The sequence below is a fragment of the Mangifera indica genome, chromosome 15 (assembly GCF_011075055.1).
Source record: "Mangifera indica cultivar Alphonso chromosome 15, CATAS_Mindica_2.1, whole genome shotgun sequence".
Taxonomy (NCBI): Eukaryota; Viridiplantae; Streptophyta; class Magnoliopsida; order Sapindales; family Anacardiaceae; genus Mangifera; species Mangifera indica.
This window is the reverse complement of record NC_058151.1, coordinates 12,228,901-12,244,630: the sequence shown is the minus strand read 5'-3', so window position 1 is coordinate 12,244,630 and position 15,730 is coordinate 12,228,901. Positions and strand designations below refer to the sequence as shown.

The window sequence follows — 15,730 nt, the reverse complement described above, 5'->3', positions numbered from 1 at the left end:
TGAAATCACACTGAAAGAAAATGTCAGCCTGTTTGAGTATTTTCTTTGTTCATTTTCCTTTCAATTAATTTCAGTCATTTTGGAGAATCACATGAACAGCAACAAAACCGGCAAAAAGTACATAGAAAAATAGGACGTGGGTTGCTTTTAAACATTGTGAAAGAGAACAGGCAGCTAGCTGGCAGATTTATATAATGCTTCTCCTTCCTTTTCCCATATGGGAAATTCACATTTTTCATGTTCTTTATATAAAATATTATATTTTCTTGGTCCCATTTCCAGAAAATTTTCACCCCACTGATTTAATTATTACTTTTTGACCATCAAATAAATCAATATTGTATTTTAATAATGAAAAGAAAAGAGAATAGGTTGCCTGAGAGCTTTACTGTCTTACAATCTAATGCCTGCCAGGATTCAGGGTGTTCCCCACTTAAGATCTCTTCACACCAAGCTTTAACTTGAACCCTTCTTTGTTTTCTTCTTCAAAGATTGCATATTTGACTTACCACCTTCTTATCCATGTCATCAACAATAAAAACATGTATTAACACATTTTCATTAAGAGAAAATCTGTCATATTTTCACCGTCCATGATGTTAGCATGATGTGTTTTAGTTGGTTGGTCGGTTGTACGTATAGAGTATCTGTTGACTTCTAAACAAAAATTAAAAATAATATATAAGAGAGGTGATATGAGTAATGTTATATATATAAATAAATTATATAAATTTTTTCATACAATTTGATACGAGAATATTTAATTAAATGATTTGAAAGTAAAAAAAAAAACACTAAATAGTCATATCATTAAATCATAAGCTATTATGTCAATTTGTATAAATAAGTTAATAAGATTTATTTGATCCAATAATAAAAAGTGTAGAATCACAATTAAGTCAAAATTATGGTGCTCAATGCATTTTTTTAATTTAGTGGCACAATATTTTCGATCCAATCATGCAAATGGTGAGAGTCTGAATTGGCTAGTAGATTTGGTAATCTGGAGTAAGAATGAGTGTAAATTCTGGTATAAAATTTGAATATTGTAATGGGCTAGGGGCTAGTCCCCATTTTGAATATTGTAATGGGCCACATGAAAAAAAGTCTTTTTCATTGGGCCTACTGGTTGGGTTCTTAAGTCTGCCTTCCAAAGCAATAAATAGTTGCTAAGTCATCTCATTTGTTCAAAATATTAGTAGAATAGATTTGGTTTGAGTCAAGTTAGAATAAAATTTAACTTAACATTAATTTAAATTTTAATAAACAATTTAAAATCAACGAGTTAAACTTCAAACTATACTCGAAAATAGTTTAATTTTAAGTTTGATCTCAATCAATTTAAACTCGATTTGCTTACAAAAAAAAACTTAATTTTTAACATAAACTTAACTCATTTCATACAAACTCAAATTTGAGCTCAAGGAGCTTGGATCAAATTTTGTCTTAAATATCAGGGATTTAGCATAAAGGAAACAAAAGAAGTTAATATATATATACATAAATAAAATTCATACAAATTGATACATTCAGAAGGGTTATAATACCTAATAATAAAATATGAAATGAGATTTATCTACGTTTTGTAACTTAAATTATTAACGTAAGATTTGATTTAAGCTTAAATTCAAACTTTGATCAAATAAATTGAGTATAAATCTTAATTCGTTAATCTTAAATTTATGTCAAACTTTTAAATTGAATTATATTTGAACTTTTTTCAAATCAAATTTAATTTTGTATTAGAATATGTTATCGTCATGATTCTAACAAACCTTAACTCATATGGGAAAAAATAATTCATTCAAACACGTAAGGGAATTTGCTTGTTTCTATGTAGAAAACAGTATTTCAAAATTAAGATTTAATTAGTGATGATTAGTTTGAAGAGAGTATTTCATAGTATTTGAAAGATTTTGGTGTAAAAGCTTTTAAGTTGATTAAATCAGAAAATGTGAGACTCCTCTAAAGTTTTTAATATATATGCATAAAGCCAAACCCAATAGCATCAGTCAAGATGGCCGAGTTGGTCTAAGGCGCCAGTTTCAGGTACTGGTCCGAAAGGGCATGGGTTCGAATCCCATTCTTGACAATTATCCTTTATTTTTAAATTATTATAATCACATTAAATTTCTTTGACCAAATAATTAAGGGTCTGAATCTATGATCTTTCGTATTAGTACCTGAAACTGGTTCGAAAGAGCATGGGTTCAAATCCCATTTTTGACAATTATCTTTTAATTTTGAATTATTATAATTTAAACATTAAATTTCTTTATCAGATAATGCAAAGTCACACTAATTACTTTTTCCTTATTTTAAACATTAAATTTCATTTAAAAAAAAAAAAAAAACTATTTAAACTGATGTAATGGTGATGCTTTCATTTCATGTACAGGTTCATTGATGAACTTGGTTCATTCTTAGTGCCTTGTACATTCATCTGTGAAAAGGGAAAAGCTAGAAGGACTAGCTGACTTCTACCTTGTGTTTTCAACTGTAATATTTTATGGTTTGAGACAGAAGGGACCTGGAATATCCCCATTATTTATCCCATTGCTACAGGCTGCAGGAAATTTTAATCATATAATTTATTTTCATCTGTGAAAAGGCAAAGGTGATGCTTTCATTTTATGCACAGGTTCATTGATCAACTTGGTTCATTCTTGGTGCCTTGTAGATTCATCTGTGAAAAAGGCAAAAGCTAGGAGGACTAGCTGACTTCTACCATGTGTTTTCAACTGTAATATTAATGGTTTGAGACGGAAGGGACCTGGAATATCCCCAGTATTTATCCCATTGCTACAGGCTACAGGAAATTTTAATCATATAATTTATTCATCTGTGAAAAGGAACTGTTATATTTATGGTTTAAGAAAGACGTGACCTGGAATATCCTCAGTATTTATCCCATTGCTACAGAAAATTTTAATCATATAATGTTTCTTCCATTAATGGCAGTACCCACTTCCCTTTTTGTCCAGATTATTCAACTAAAACCATGATAGCTTCTTTGCATTTCCAGGCCACCGCATCCACTAAGCAAAGTCAAAAAACACCATTTTTATTGGTTTTTTTTTTTGTTGATTATATATGGCTGAAAAATTTACAGCAGAAAGCATGAAAATAAAGAAGATGAAAAAGGGTCTGTTAAGAAAGGAATATACCCACATGCCTAGCTAGATGCTCTCTTTCTTCTAAATCATGCTCAAACTGCTGGCTATGAACCCACAAAACTTCTCATAAGGTTAAGGATGGTTGCAACATCAGCATGTCTCCATTCTAATACTTTTTTCTTCCTAACACGCTTAACTTATGAACTTATGAGTTGCATTCATGACGCTCTTTAATTTGCTTTTTAAGAAGGTGAAATTTTCATCTTAATCAGACAAAATCAGCAGGATGTTAGCTTGGAAAGTGATTGTGAAATGACTTGGACAATAGAGGTATGATTTATCAAGTGTGATATGGAAGACCCAAAAAATAATTACAGGGGAGACACAAAGAAATCATGCTCTAACTGCTGGCTATGAACTCACAAAACTTCCCTCAGAGCCACAAGGTTAAAGATGGTTGCAACACCAGAACGTCTCCGTCATAATACTTTTCTCGTCCAAACACGATTAACTTTATAATACTTTTTCGTCCAAATACGATTAGCTTGTAAGTCGTCGCACTCCCATGAGGCTGGAATCTGAGTAGAATAATTTGTTTATTAAAAATGGGGAAATTTTCATCTCAATCAGACAGATTTTTCATCAGCAGGATTTTATTGCTATTCAGAGTGACAGTGAAATGACTTGGACAATAGAGGTATGATTTATCAAGTGTGACATGGAAGACCCACAAAAATAGTTACAGGGGAGACAGAAAGAATTTATGCTCAAATCAGCTTCTAAGCAATTCAATCTTATTTCCCAGAAACATATTATAAAAATTGCAAAACAAGAACAAGAACAAGAAAATATCTCCAAACAGATTTATTATATACTCTAATGCTCATCAATTTACAGTTTTCCCGCAAACTCTAAACAAGAATCAGGTCAAAAATGAAACAAAGATGAAATAAAAGGAAAAAAATACACACAAAAAAATGGGTTGGCCTGGTTCTTCAATCGGGTTTACACCTGTTGATCACGGCAACAAGGTGTGGCAAGGTAAGTGGGCTTGTGGTCGCCGGACATGATGACGACGATCTTCGGCTCAGGATCGAGCGGTTTCAATGGCAATGAAGGCGGATTTTCCTGGTCATGATCATCACCAGAATCAAAGCTCTTCTTGTAAGTGCAAGCAAGCAAAATCAAGGCCGATGCAATCAGCAGCAACAGACAGCCCAAGCCCCCAAAAAGGTAAGGAATTGGAGACAGCCAAATATTGCCTGCGGCCGTCATTTTATACGTCTCTCTGTCTTCAACGATCGGAGAAAATATGGCTAGTACTAGAAGAAACGGTGCAGTTAAATGAGAATGGCAGTGGAAGAATTTATAGGATTTATGGGAATGTGAAATGACATTAATGCGCTTCGCATTTTCAGAGAACATTCTTTCATCATGCTTTGAAATATTCCTGACGTTATGAATTGCAGATTCTGAGAAATTATGGGAAACTCTCCATGCAAAATTGCTCTGGGTTTCCTTTTTTCGTTCTGTTAAAATTTGGAAGCATTTATTTAAAGAAATTATTGCTTTTAATAGATAATGGCAATATTTCGAGTACGACTTGATTTGAAGCGAGCTTTGCTTGAATGAGCGCAAGCCAAGCCTGCCTTAAACGAATCCGAGCATGAACACAAGTCTAGGTTTTAAGCGAAAAACGATTACGAGCTCGAATCCAAACATGGGTTCTCGGCTTGCTTAAATGAAAAAAAAATTTAAGCAAGTTACATATGATACAAATCATTATATATTTGAATAATTTAAAATTTGAAACGGGCTTCAAAATACAAGCCCGAGTGAGCCCAAGGCTTAGCCTAATAATCGAGTCGAGATGAATAACTTGTGTGAACTCAAGCTAATGCGAGTCAATCACAAACAGTAAAGTTACCAAGTGAGTCGAGCACGAACATATAATCGAGAGAGTTCGATGAGCTTGACCTGAGCCTAGTCCAAAATAAGTCGAAAATGAGTTGGACCCTGTTCGAGCTCAGCTCGACTCGTTTCCAGCCTTAGTTCTGAGTCCATACAAACTTTAACCACTAAAAATTAAATAATAAAATTACGCATATCCATTTTGAGTATTTAAGTAGGTACATACTTGATATATACTATTATATGATTAAATTAAGGATAAAGTAACATTCAATCACATGATGACACATATAAATGTGTATTCAAAATAAGTATTCATAGTATTGCTCAAAATTGAAATATTACCATCAACATAAATTACATGGTATAAATTAATATTGAATTTAGTAAAATTAACATGTATAAATAATTATAGTATTTGATTACTGCTAATAAAATATTTTATTTAAAAAATTATTGATTATAAATTAATATTATATTTAATTAAAGTAATATGGTTTAGGTTAAATTATTTTTAGTGTATGTTGTAAAATACTCTCAATATTAATAATATGTTAGGATTTTTTTTCATATTACCAAATAATAAAATTAATTAATTAAATTATTTTTAAATATATCATATTGTCAAATAATAAAATTTAACCATCTTTGGTACTAGGGTTGCATTTCATTTTAATTAAAATGAGAGTAGTTTTGTTTTAAAATTTTAATAAGTGGGTTAAAATTAGAATAAAATTTTTTAATACCTAATATAGATATGGTGATCATTGTGTTTATTATATTATTTTCCATGTCACTTTAATTATACCCAAATGTTTTTGTCGATCGATGAATTAAATAAAATAATATTAATAATACAAGATAGATTTTTAAGGTAGTCACATATTATACCAACAATAAATTATACATATATACTTTTGATACATAATTCGGGTATATAGATGATGTGTCATCATATGATTAAATAATAATTTTGCATAAAAAATAAAGTAACACTCAATTATATGATGATACATTATCTATGTATCTAAATTATGCATAAAAAAATATTCACATACATGACATTCCTCTTATACCAAATACCCCCTCAATGTACTTAGTTATTCAGAGGTTGATATCATATATCAACTATAGTCTAATATATATTATCCGATTTGTGTTTAGGGTTTATGATTTTATTGAGAACCAAAATTTTGTAAACTCAACATGTGACAGTTAGACCCGGGGGGAGGGGGGGTGGTGTGGGTGGTGTGTGGGGGCGGCGGACATGTGAGGCTACCATTAGGAGGAGGACGGTGGAGTTGGCCATGGATCCTTGAGAACTTCCAGAAATAGAGAGAATGGTCTTTTCACAGGTTTGGTACACTGAAATGTGTCAAGTAACTTGCCTAAAAATTATTTAAAAATTTAAAGATTGTGTGCACTTATAATGAACATTAAGAATGATACATCATTATCTGAGTAAAAATTATTTTATTTTAATTTAAAATTATATAATTACATTATAATATAATCACATTATATTATATTATTATTTATATTTAAATTAATATGTATTATAAATACACAGTTTTATTTACATAAATAATAATTAATAACAGAAAAAAGGGTCCCGTCTCAAGCATTTAAGCAATTGGCCTTTTCTTTTCTTCTTGCACTTTTAACTTAATATATATTATTATTGTTATTATTATAATAAAACTATATATATATATATATATATATATATATATTGAATATACAAAAATATATATAAATAATATATTATTATGTGATTCGATGATTTTAATTAAAAATAAAGTATCATTCAATTATATAATTACATATATATAATATTCTTCTTCTTCTTCTTACAACAATAGAGAGAATATGAGTAGTTAGGTGGGTTGTTAAATGATCATGGTATATATGAGTGGTTAGGGAATATGAGTAAATTATATTTTTCCTCCTACAGCTTGATTGAGAGATATTTTAAAAACATAAGTAACATTTTTCTTTTTTTTTTTTAAATAAAATCAAATATAAAACCTACCAAGGCAAAGATAAGGGTGGTTTTATAATATTTGATTTTTAATAATTCCTTTTAGTATTAGGCTTAAATGTTTTAAATATGGAAATTTAACCTTTAAAAATGCTTTAAAACTTGCATATAAGTCCTTGTGATTCTTTGGAAACTTTCGCTGCAAACATCACTCCTTCACCATTGTCATAATCTTATTGTTGTCAGGAGTTTCGATCTCCACCATACTCTCTTTCGTTGTGATTAGATCTGTCATTGACAACTCAATTAAATGAAGGTTGTCATCAATGGAAGCATGAAATCGTGACTAAGAGAGAGTGGTGGGAGCCAACAACACATACAACAAAGAGAAGGAAAGATGGTGGTATGGTAGCGAAAGTGGATTGAGGGATTGATAGTGTGGGATGGGTTGTTGAAGAGAGACAGGTGGTGTATGCTAATCGAGAACAAAGAAAGAAATGGGTAAGAGTGAAAGAAAAAGAGGAACACAAAATTTTTTAATGCAGTTTGGATATTAATTTTTTTTTTGGTTTAATTTGAGGTTATATGCTAATTTTCAAAAAAACTTCATTTCTTGATACTATGTTAATATTTTTTTATCAAAAAAGTTTGATTTTAAGTAAAAAAATAATTATTCATATTAACAAGTGGCCAAAAAAAAAAAAATATTTCCGAAAGAAATTCAATCATAATTGAATTGGCGTAGAGATTATTTTTCAGATAGCGAAAATTGAAACAAGCATGAATGCTTATCCATCTCTCTCACATTTCAATATGTCCCCATTATCAAAAAGCTAAGGGAACATAAGGGACCAATGTCAACCCCCACTTTTTCACTTCTTCTCCGAGCTAGATTTAAATTAAATCAGGGACTTTTATTTTGTTCAAGAAGATTAGGGTTGCAAATTAAACTCAAACTCAAACTTATTGTTAGTTAGTCAACTGACTTCACGTCTCAAGTAAAATACTAATAAATTCTTAAAAGTTTAAAATATTGTACTTACACTTTTAAAATCTTATTCTTCGACTTTAAATATGAGAGATAATTAATAATTATATAAGATAAAGTTTTGAAATAAATATTCGAACCGAACTCAAGTTAACCATTTTTATCTTAAACTCAAGCTCGAGCCTAGAACTTCCCAACTCAATGAGCTAAAGATCAAGTTTTTCCTTAACGAAAGCAAGTCAAGCTCTAGTCAAGCAATATTTGAGCCAGTGTTTAGTTTACTAGAGTGTTATCCGATGTTTTTTTCTATCTTTACGCATTTATTTCAACGCTCCACTAGAATTTCTTTTTGCCCCTACTATACGTCCATCTGTTGGGTTCTACCACCTATCAAGGGTTGACGGAGATTTTCAACAACCAAAATTGTAATTAAATTATAAATGGAAGAGGGTCTAGGTAGTGGAAAATTTGTACAACAAATTTCTCCCACTCAAGGAAGTTGAAGTGGAAATGGTTCTTGTGGACTAATTGTTGTGGCATAAGAAAAACATCTTTCAGCTGACTCTTTTTTTCTATACAAATTATAAAAGACTTGGCCATTAAATACCTAACCTTTACATAATCACACCTATATCCAGACTTTTTTTAACCTTCAAGTAAAGCATATATATTAAACTAGATAATCATGATTTGTTTAGTCAAGCTCAAGATAACAAGATAAAGTCATATAGTAAAATCTAATATAATTAGAAGCATTAGTTGTGGTTCAATTCCAAAATCCATCATTATTTATTGGCATATTATTAATTAGTCACGTAATTCACGTTAAACTTAGTCATAACCAATATATTTGAAATGGATCGAAACCAATCAACAGGTTGGTCTAAATCAAATCAATAATAAATTAAATAAATATTATAATAATATTAAATAAAATAAAATTGTGATTTGTTGATATATAAAAAAATCTTGTGGTTTTTACTGCGATAATTTGAAATAAATTAATAAAATTATATGTACACACTTTTTAGTATACAAATCGGTATATATATAATATGTCATTATAAAATTAGATATTACTTAGAAGATATTAAAGTAATAATAAAATAACACCCAATTATATGATATTATATCATATATATATATATATATATATATATATATATATAAATTTATGTAATAAAAAATTATACATATAATATTATTTAATGTTCATAATGAATTTATTTATCAATTTATTTTAGACCAACTTGTCTAAAGTAAAAGTCTCATAATATTATTTTGGTCTTATAAGGAATTTAGAGGGAATATACTTGGCATAAACTTTTAGTAATCTCACGATGAAACCCATATAATTAGTAGAAAAAAGTTTGCAGGTCAGAAAAATTCTAATGCTATCAATTTATTCTATATTGATAAAATATATAAAAGATGTTAAGTTTGTATATGTATTTCATATAATTTAAGATACTAAAATAACATTAGTTAAATTGTCTATGAGTTGGTAATCAAACAGTGGACCAAGATATTGGATCAAAATATTATAATCGCTCTCTGAAATCACCAGCAATTCGTGATATAGGGCAGATAAATTGACCTTTGGCTGCCTGTTCTTTCATGTGCTGAAGGGTCATGGACAGGAGTCTCAAATTAAGAAGCTAGCCGTGAAAGTCAATTCAGTCTTCATTAATATATAAGATACCAGGGGTCATTTTTCCTTATAGTTCATATACTTTATTGTTAAGGGAAGACATTCCCATTACTTTGCTGCCCTAGCTGTTGAATGGAATCCAGGATTTGTATATTGTAAAGCTAGTTAGCTAGAATGTCACTTAAACGCATTCTTCAGATTCACTACCTCACTAAGAATCAGGTTGCTTTGTTCTACACCTTTTACGTTCTTGATTTCACATTGTAAAAGTCTCCCACTGTCAAAGAGATTCCTAATCAGCAAAATCATAAAGTTTTTTTCGGAGCTGAACCGACTAGCATAAATAGGTGAAACTTTGAATCTAGTGGCCGATCGCCAACCATGATGACAGCCATCTTGAGCTCCATCTCCAACTTCATGTCAACTACTTGCTTCACTGATTCACCCTGATCATGATGATCACCGCCAGAGGAATTTGTGGCAAATTTTCGATAAGAACAAGCCAGAGCTATCAAAGATATGGCAATGAGCCCCAGCATGGTTCCCAACCCACCAAATAGGTAAGGAACCGGAGAGTTCCAATGCCCCAATCCGCCATTAACACCACCAGAAGGTGAGTTGTTTCCAGGTCCCATGATTAATTCCAACACATTTTTAATTTAGTGCCAAACCAAACACACCGAAAAAATTAAACCTTAGATTCAATTATTAACCTCGCAACCATTAAACTATGTAAGTTAAAAGTATTATTTTAATATACCACAGGTGGACTTGAATTCAAACTGTCTACCTTATAAGTCCATCTCTTTACTACCCAAACCACTCTTTAACGCAATTCCAAAACGTTTAATGTAGTTGGAAGTGCAAGTTTAGGAGATTGATAACAATTCCTGTGTGCTTCTTCATACACAAACAAACAAACAACAACGAATAAAAAGTAACATATAAATATATACATATATGGCGACTTATTTATTTAGTTTCTGAAATCTTCAAATTCATGTTCAACCTTACAATGATAAACAAAGTTTGTTTACGTCTCCGAGCCACCGCGTCCACCAACCCATATTTATTATCATATCAATAAAAATTTTCAACATTTTTCAACATATTCTTCAGGGTTGCTTTTTATGAAATTCTGAGGCGACTGAATAGGGCTTTATATGGATATGATAATGTATAATAATAGAAGGAGCAACAGTGCCAAAACCAGTGGCTGGCGCTGGAAGTTTTAAACTGAGCACGGTTAGTGACCAATAATGGAGTGGGTAAATTACCTTTGTCCACCCAAGGTTTTTTCTAAAAACCCTTTTCACCCCTAATGGTTCAAATATCGTTTTTCCATTTAAAATTAAAGTTTGTTTAAAAACAAAATTGTGTAAAAATAAAATAGTTACTTTATCATCCATAATTCTTTAAAAAAAATTAAAAAATAAATCTTTTACATATTAAATCCAAACACTTTACATATGATAATTTAACTTTTAAATAGGTTTCAAAACTTGTATATAGGTCTATTATTTTTTACAAACCCTAGTTGTTGTCATTATTCTTTCACCACAACTACAATCTCACCATTGTCACAAGTTTCAACCCCCACTAATTCTCACTTTCGTCATAATTTCATTTGTCATCGATAATTCAATTAAGTTAAGGTTGTCATCTACTATAAAGTGAAATCGTGACAAAGAGAGGACGGCGGGGGCCAACAACACATGCGATAGAAAGAGGGAAAGATGAAGGATGAGAGAGAAAGTGAATTGAGGGGTTGGTAGTGTGGCATGGGTTGACGAAAAGAGGGACGTGGTAAGGGTTGGTCAGGAACATAGGAAGGTGTCAAAAGGCTATACGTAAATATGAAATTTTGTGCCTTATAATGGCACTAAGTTTTGCATTTAGTACTCGAAAAGCACTCACACACACTACGAAATGTAAAAAATATAATGCTCAATGTACGTGAAAATTACCCAACCTATTTATTAACTCAAGGATTTACAAGTTTGCAAATGATTTTTCCACACTTCTTTGCCTTACACAACCCTTAATTTATAGCATCATATGTGGTTAACATCCCCAACCACCTAAGCATTATCCTAAGCACTTCTATACATTATGAGACGTGTTTTAATGAAAAATTGCCACTTGCCTTCAAGGATTATCTAGCCACGTTTTCCTGTTCACACTTCATTGTTTGGTGCGCACTCTAGGCTTCATGAGATATTTCCTGCACAAGTGGAGGAGTGCTACTCCTCCTTTGACTTGGTCAGGGTCTGGGCCACTTGTGTGGTGCTTAGAATGACAAGTTTTGGATCTTTAAGTCGCCCAAAAAGCAAAGCCCACAAGTTTGTTTTTCTGCCTGGACCAAATTTCACAGCTTGCCTGGATGGAGCTTGCACACGCTTGTTGCAGCCTGTCTGAATCCTTGCGCGTGCGGCCTGTGGCACATGGTCTGTCCGAGTGGTGCGTGCACGGTCTGTCTAAATGATGCGCGCACCTGCCCGCTCAATCACCATTTTGTGCCTATTTTTTCCAGCTCCCATGTTTGAATTATGTATGCCTATTGTAGTTTTCATGTTTCCCGAGTCTCCCGAGGCCATCTGAAAGTGCCGCTATGCATTTCCCACACATAGTATCGGCATACCCGTGCCAACTTGCGAACAGGTGCGTGTCATGTTTATTGTTTGGTGACAGAAGGGTGAGGGTGTTAGTGTGAAAGGAAAAGGCAAAAGCGTTCAACTGTAATATTTTTGGTTACCTGGAATATCCTCAGTATAATCCCACTGCTTCAGGCTACAGGAAATTTTAATCATATAATTTATTCATCTGTGAAAGGAAAAAAGCTAGAAGGACTAGCTGTCTTCAACCTTGAGTTTCCAACTGTAATATTTATGGTTTGAGAAAGATGTGACCTGGAATATCCTCGGTATTTATCCCATTGCTACAGGAAATTTTAATCATATAATTTTTCGTCCATTAATGGCAGAACCCACTTCCTTTTTTGTCGAGATTATTCAACTATAACCATCATAGCTTCTTTGCATTTCCAGGCCGCCGCATCCACTAAGCAAAGTCAAGAAACACCTTTGTAATTGTTTTTTGTTGATTATGAGATCCATATATGGCTGAAAAATTACAGCAGAAAGCATGAAAAAAAAAGATGATGAAAAAGGGTCTGTGAAGAAAGGAATATGCCCACATGCCTAACTTGGTGCTCTGTTTCTAAATCATGCTAAAACAGTTGGCTATGAAGTTATGAACCCACTAAACTTCCCCCAAGGCCACAAGGCAGGGGATGGTTGCAACAACAGAATGGAGACATTCTGGTACTTTCTCGTCCAGACACGCTTAACTTCTTAGTTGTAGAAGTAAGGCCGCACATTTGCGCGGCTTAACTCATGAGGCTTAGCCGAAATCATTTAAGGGTACAGTCATGACGCTGCACTCATTCTACGGATCGCGCACCTTCATCAGTGACATGGTTGTGCCTTGAAATGGTTGTGCTATAGAGTTCATAACCTTGATTCGGCTTGAGGTTTTGGGGACTGTCAGCTAAAGTTTTCCCATGACCCATTGTGCTATGAAATTGTTTGTGGTTCCTGTGTTCTATATAGCACGAACAACATGTCCGTTGATCAAGACCTTCAAGTAAATGAGCCCTTTGTATGAGCTTTTTTAAAAGTGAAATTTTCATCAGCAGGATGTTGCTATTTAGAGTGACAGTGAAATGACTTGGACAACAGATGTATGATCTGTGAAGTGTGACATGGAAGACCCACAAAAATAATTGCAGGGGACACAGAAAGAATTTATACACAAATCAGCTTCTAATAAATTCAATCTGATTTCCCAGAAACAAATTAAGTCCAATAACAGTGATAAAGATTGCAAAGAAATACAAAATGGAGAATCAGGAAGAACAAGAAAATATCGCCAAACACATTTATTGATACATATCCTCTAATGCTCATCAATTTACAGATTTTCCCGCAAGCTTTAAACTAGAATCAGGTCAAAAATGAAAGAGAGATGAAATAAAAGGAAAAAAAATACACACAAAACCGGGTTGGCCAGGTTCTTGAACCTGGTTTACACCGGCTGATCACAGCAGCAAGTGTTTGAAGAAATGGCGGGTGTGGCGAGGTGAGTGGGCTTGTCATCGCCGGCCATGATGACGACGATCTTCGGCTCAGGATCGAGCGGTTTCAATGGCAATGAAGGTGGATTTTCCTGGTCATGATCATCACCAGAATCAAAGCTCTTCCTGTAAGAGCAAGCTAGGAAAATCAAGGCCGATGCAATCAGCAGCAACACACAGCCCAAGCCCCCAAAAAGGTAAGGAATTGGAGACTGCCAAATATTCCCTCCCGCCGTCATTTTGTATTTTTCTCTCTGTCTTCAACGATCGAAGAATATACGGCAAGTAGAAGAAAGAATGGTGCAGTGAAATGAGAATGACAGAAGAAGAATTTATAGAGGGAATTTATGGGAAAGTGAAATGACATTAATGGGCTTCGCAGGAGAACATTCTTTCCTCGTGCTCTGAAATACTCCTGATGCTATGAATTGCAGATCCCGAGAAATTATGGCAACTCTCAAGGCTATGGCAATTCTCCATGCCAAATTGTTCTGAAATTACAATTTTACAATGGGGTTTTCCATTTTTTGTTCAATTAAAATCTGGAAGCATTTATTTAAAGAAATTTTTGCTTTTAATCGATGACGTTGCTTTTGCTTCAAGTAATTTTTATTATTAAAAATAAAATATTTCTAAAATTAAAATATTACTATTTCTAAATATTACTAAATATAAATTAATGCAAAGTTTAACATAACTGACATATATAAATAATTGTACTGGTTAATTAATAATAATAATAAAATATTATTTTATTTAATATTATTAGTAATAAATTAGAATTCTGTTTTGTTAACTTGTTTTACGATAAAATATAATTTTTTTATATGTTGTAAACTTTTTCCAATGTTAATAATATATTGGGACTTTTCTCATTTTACCAAATAATAAAATTAATTAATTAAATTATTTTTAAATTTATCATATTTTCGAATAATAAAATTTATTAAATTTGATAGTTGAGATTAATATTATTTTAATTAGAAATGAGAGTAATTCTACACTAAAAATTAATAAGTAGGTTAAAATTATAATAAGATTAAGATTTTAATATCTAATATGAAGGTGATAATCATATTACTCATTACATCAACTTAACTAAATAATATCACCAAAAACTTTTTATCAACAAAAAAATCAAACAAGATAATGCTAATAATAAAAAATAAATTATTAAAATAATCACAAATTATCTCGAACCAAACACCCATTCAATATATTTAGTTATTTATAGGTTGATACCACATATCGACTCCAATCTAGTATATGTTATCCACTTTAGGTTTACGGTTGATTGGTTTATCGAGAATCTAAATATTATAAATTGAATTATGGACTCATTTTATTAGTAGTGTATCATGTGACATTTAGAAGGAGGATCATGTGAACCAAGAAATCAATAGGCTACCATTACAAGAGGATGGTAGAGTTGGCCAGGGATCCTTGAGAGTTGGCCATGTAACATTAAATGTAACGTTTTTCAATTTGCTTCATATTTGTGGTTCAGAGAATGTGCAACGTATCAAGGTTGGTACATGATCATATCAATCTCGTAGCCAAATAAATATGGTTAGTATACAGTTCTATCAACATAATATATGTGGCCTAACACTAAGTGAGACATATCACCAAAATTACTGATCCAATAACCCGATAAAGATATTATCCGTTTTAGATTTATAGTTCGCCATCATTTCATTTATTAGACTGGTAATTTAAGAGTTCAAATACTATTTAACTAGTCTTATATTATCATTCCCAAATTATGTGATAGACATATACTTACTTAGCATCTTTCTCATGTTTTTTTAATAGGGAATTTACCTATAAGTGTTACAAATCTCATTACCAAATCCAAGAATTAGCTGGTTAGTTTTATTTTGGTCATCACCGCATCAGAATTTCATTGCTCAACCTGTAGAAACTCTGTTTTTAGGCCAAACATTAG

At 31.9% G+C, this 15,730-nt stretch overlaps 1 protein-coding gene and 1 non-coding gene across 2 annotated transcripts; one reads left to right on the top strand and one right to left on the bottom strand.

The window, feature by feature from the left end:
• Positions 1-2,011: 2,011 nt before the first annotated feature.
• TRNAL-CAG lies at positions 2,012-2,092 on the top strand. The gene has a single exon. It is a non-coding gene; the product is annotated as a tRNA-Leu (tRNA).
• An 11,468-nt stretch (positions 2,093-13,560) lies between these two features.
• LOC123198332 (protein GLUTAMINE DUMPER 4-like) lies at positions 13,561-14,180 on the bottom strand. Its single transcript, XM_044613021.1, has one exon. It carries the CDS (start codon positions 14,019-14,021, stop codon positions 13,734-13,736), a length of 288 nt encoding a protein of 95 aa, XP_044468956.1. The 5' UTR covers positions 14,022-14,180; the 3' UTR covers positions 13,561-13,733.
• Positions 14,181-15,730: the final 1,550 nt, after the last annotated feature.

Excerpts from the sequence above, each read along its gene's own strand:
- LOC123198332 (XM_044613021.1), bottom strand. The coding sequence starts at position 14,021 with ATGACGGCGGGAGGGAATATTTGGCAGTCTCCAATTCCTTACCTTTTT.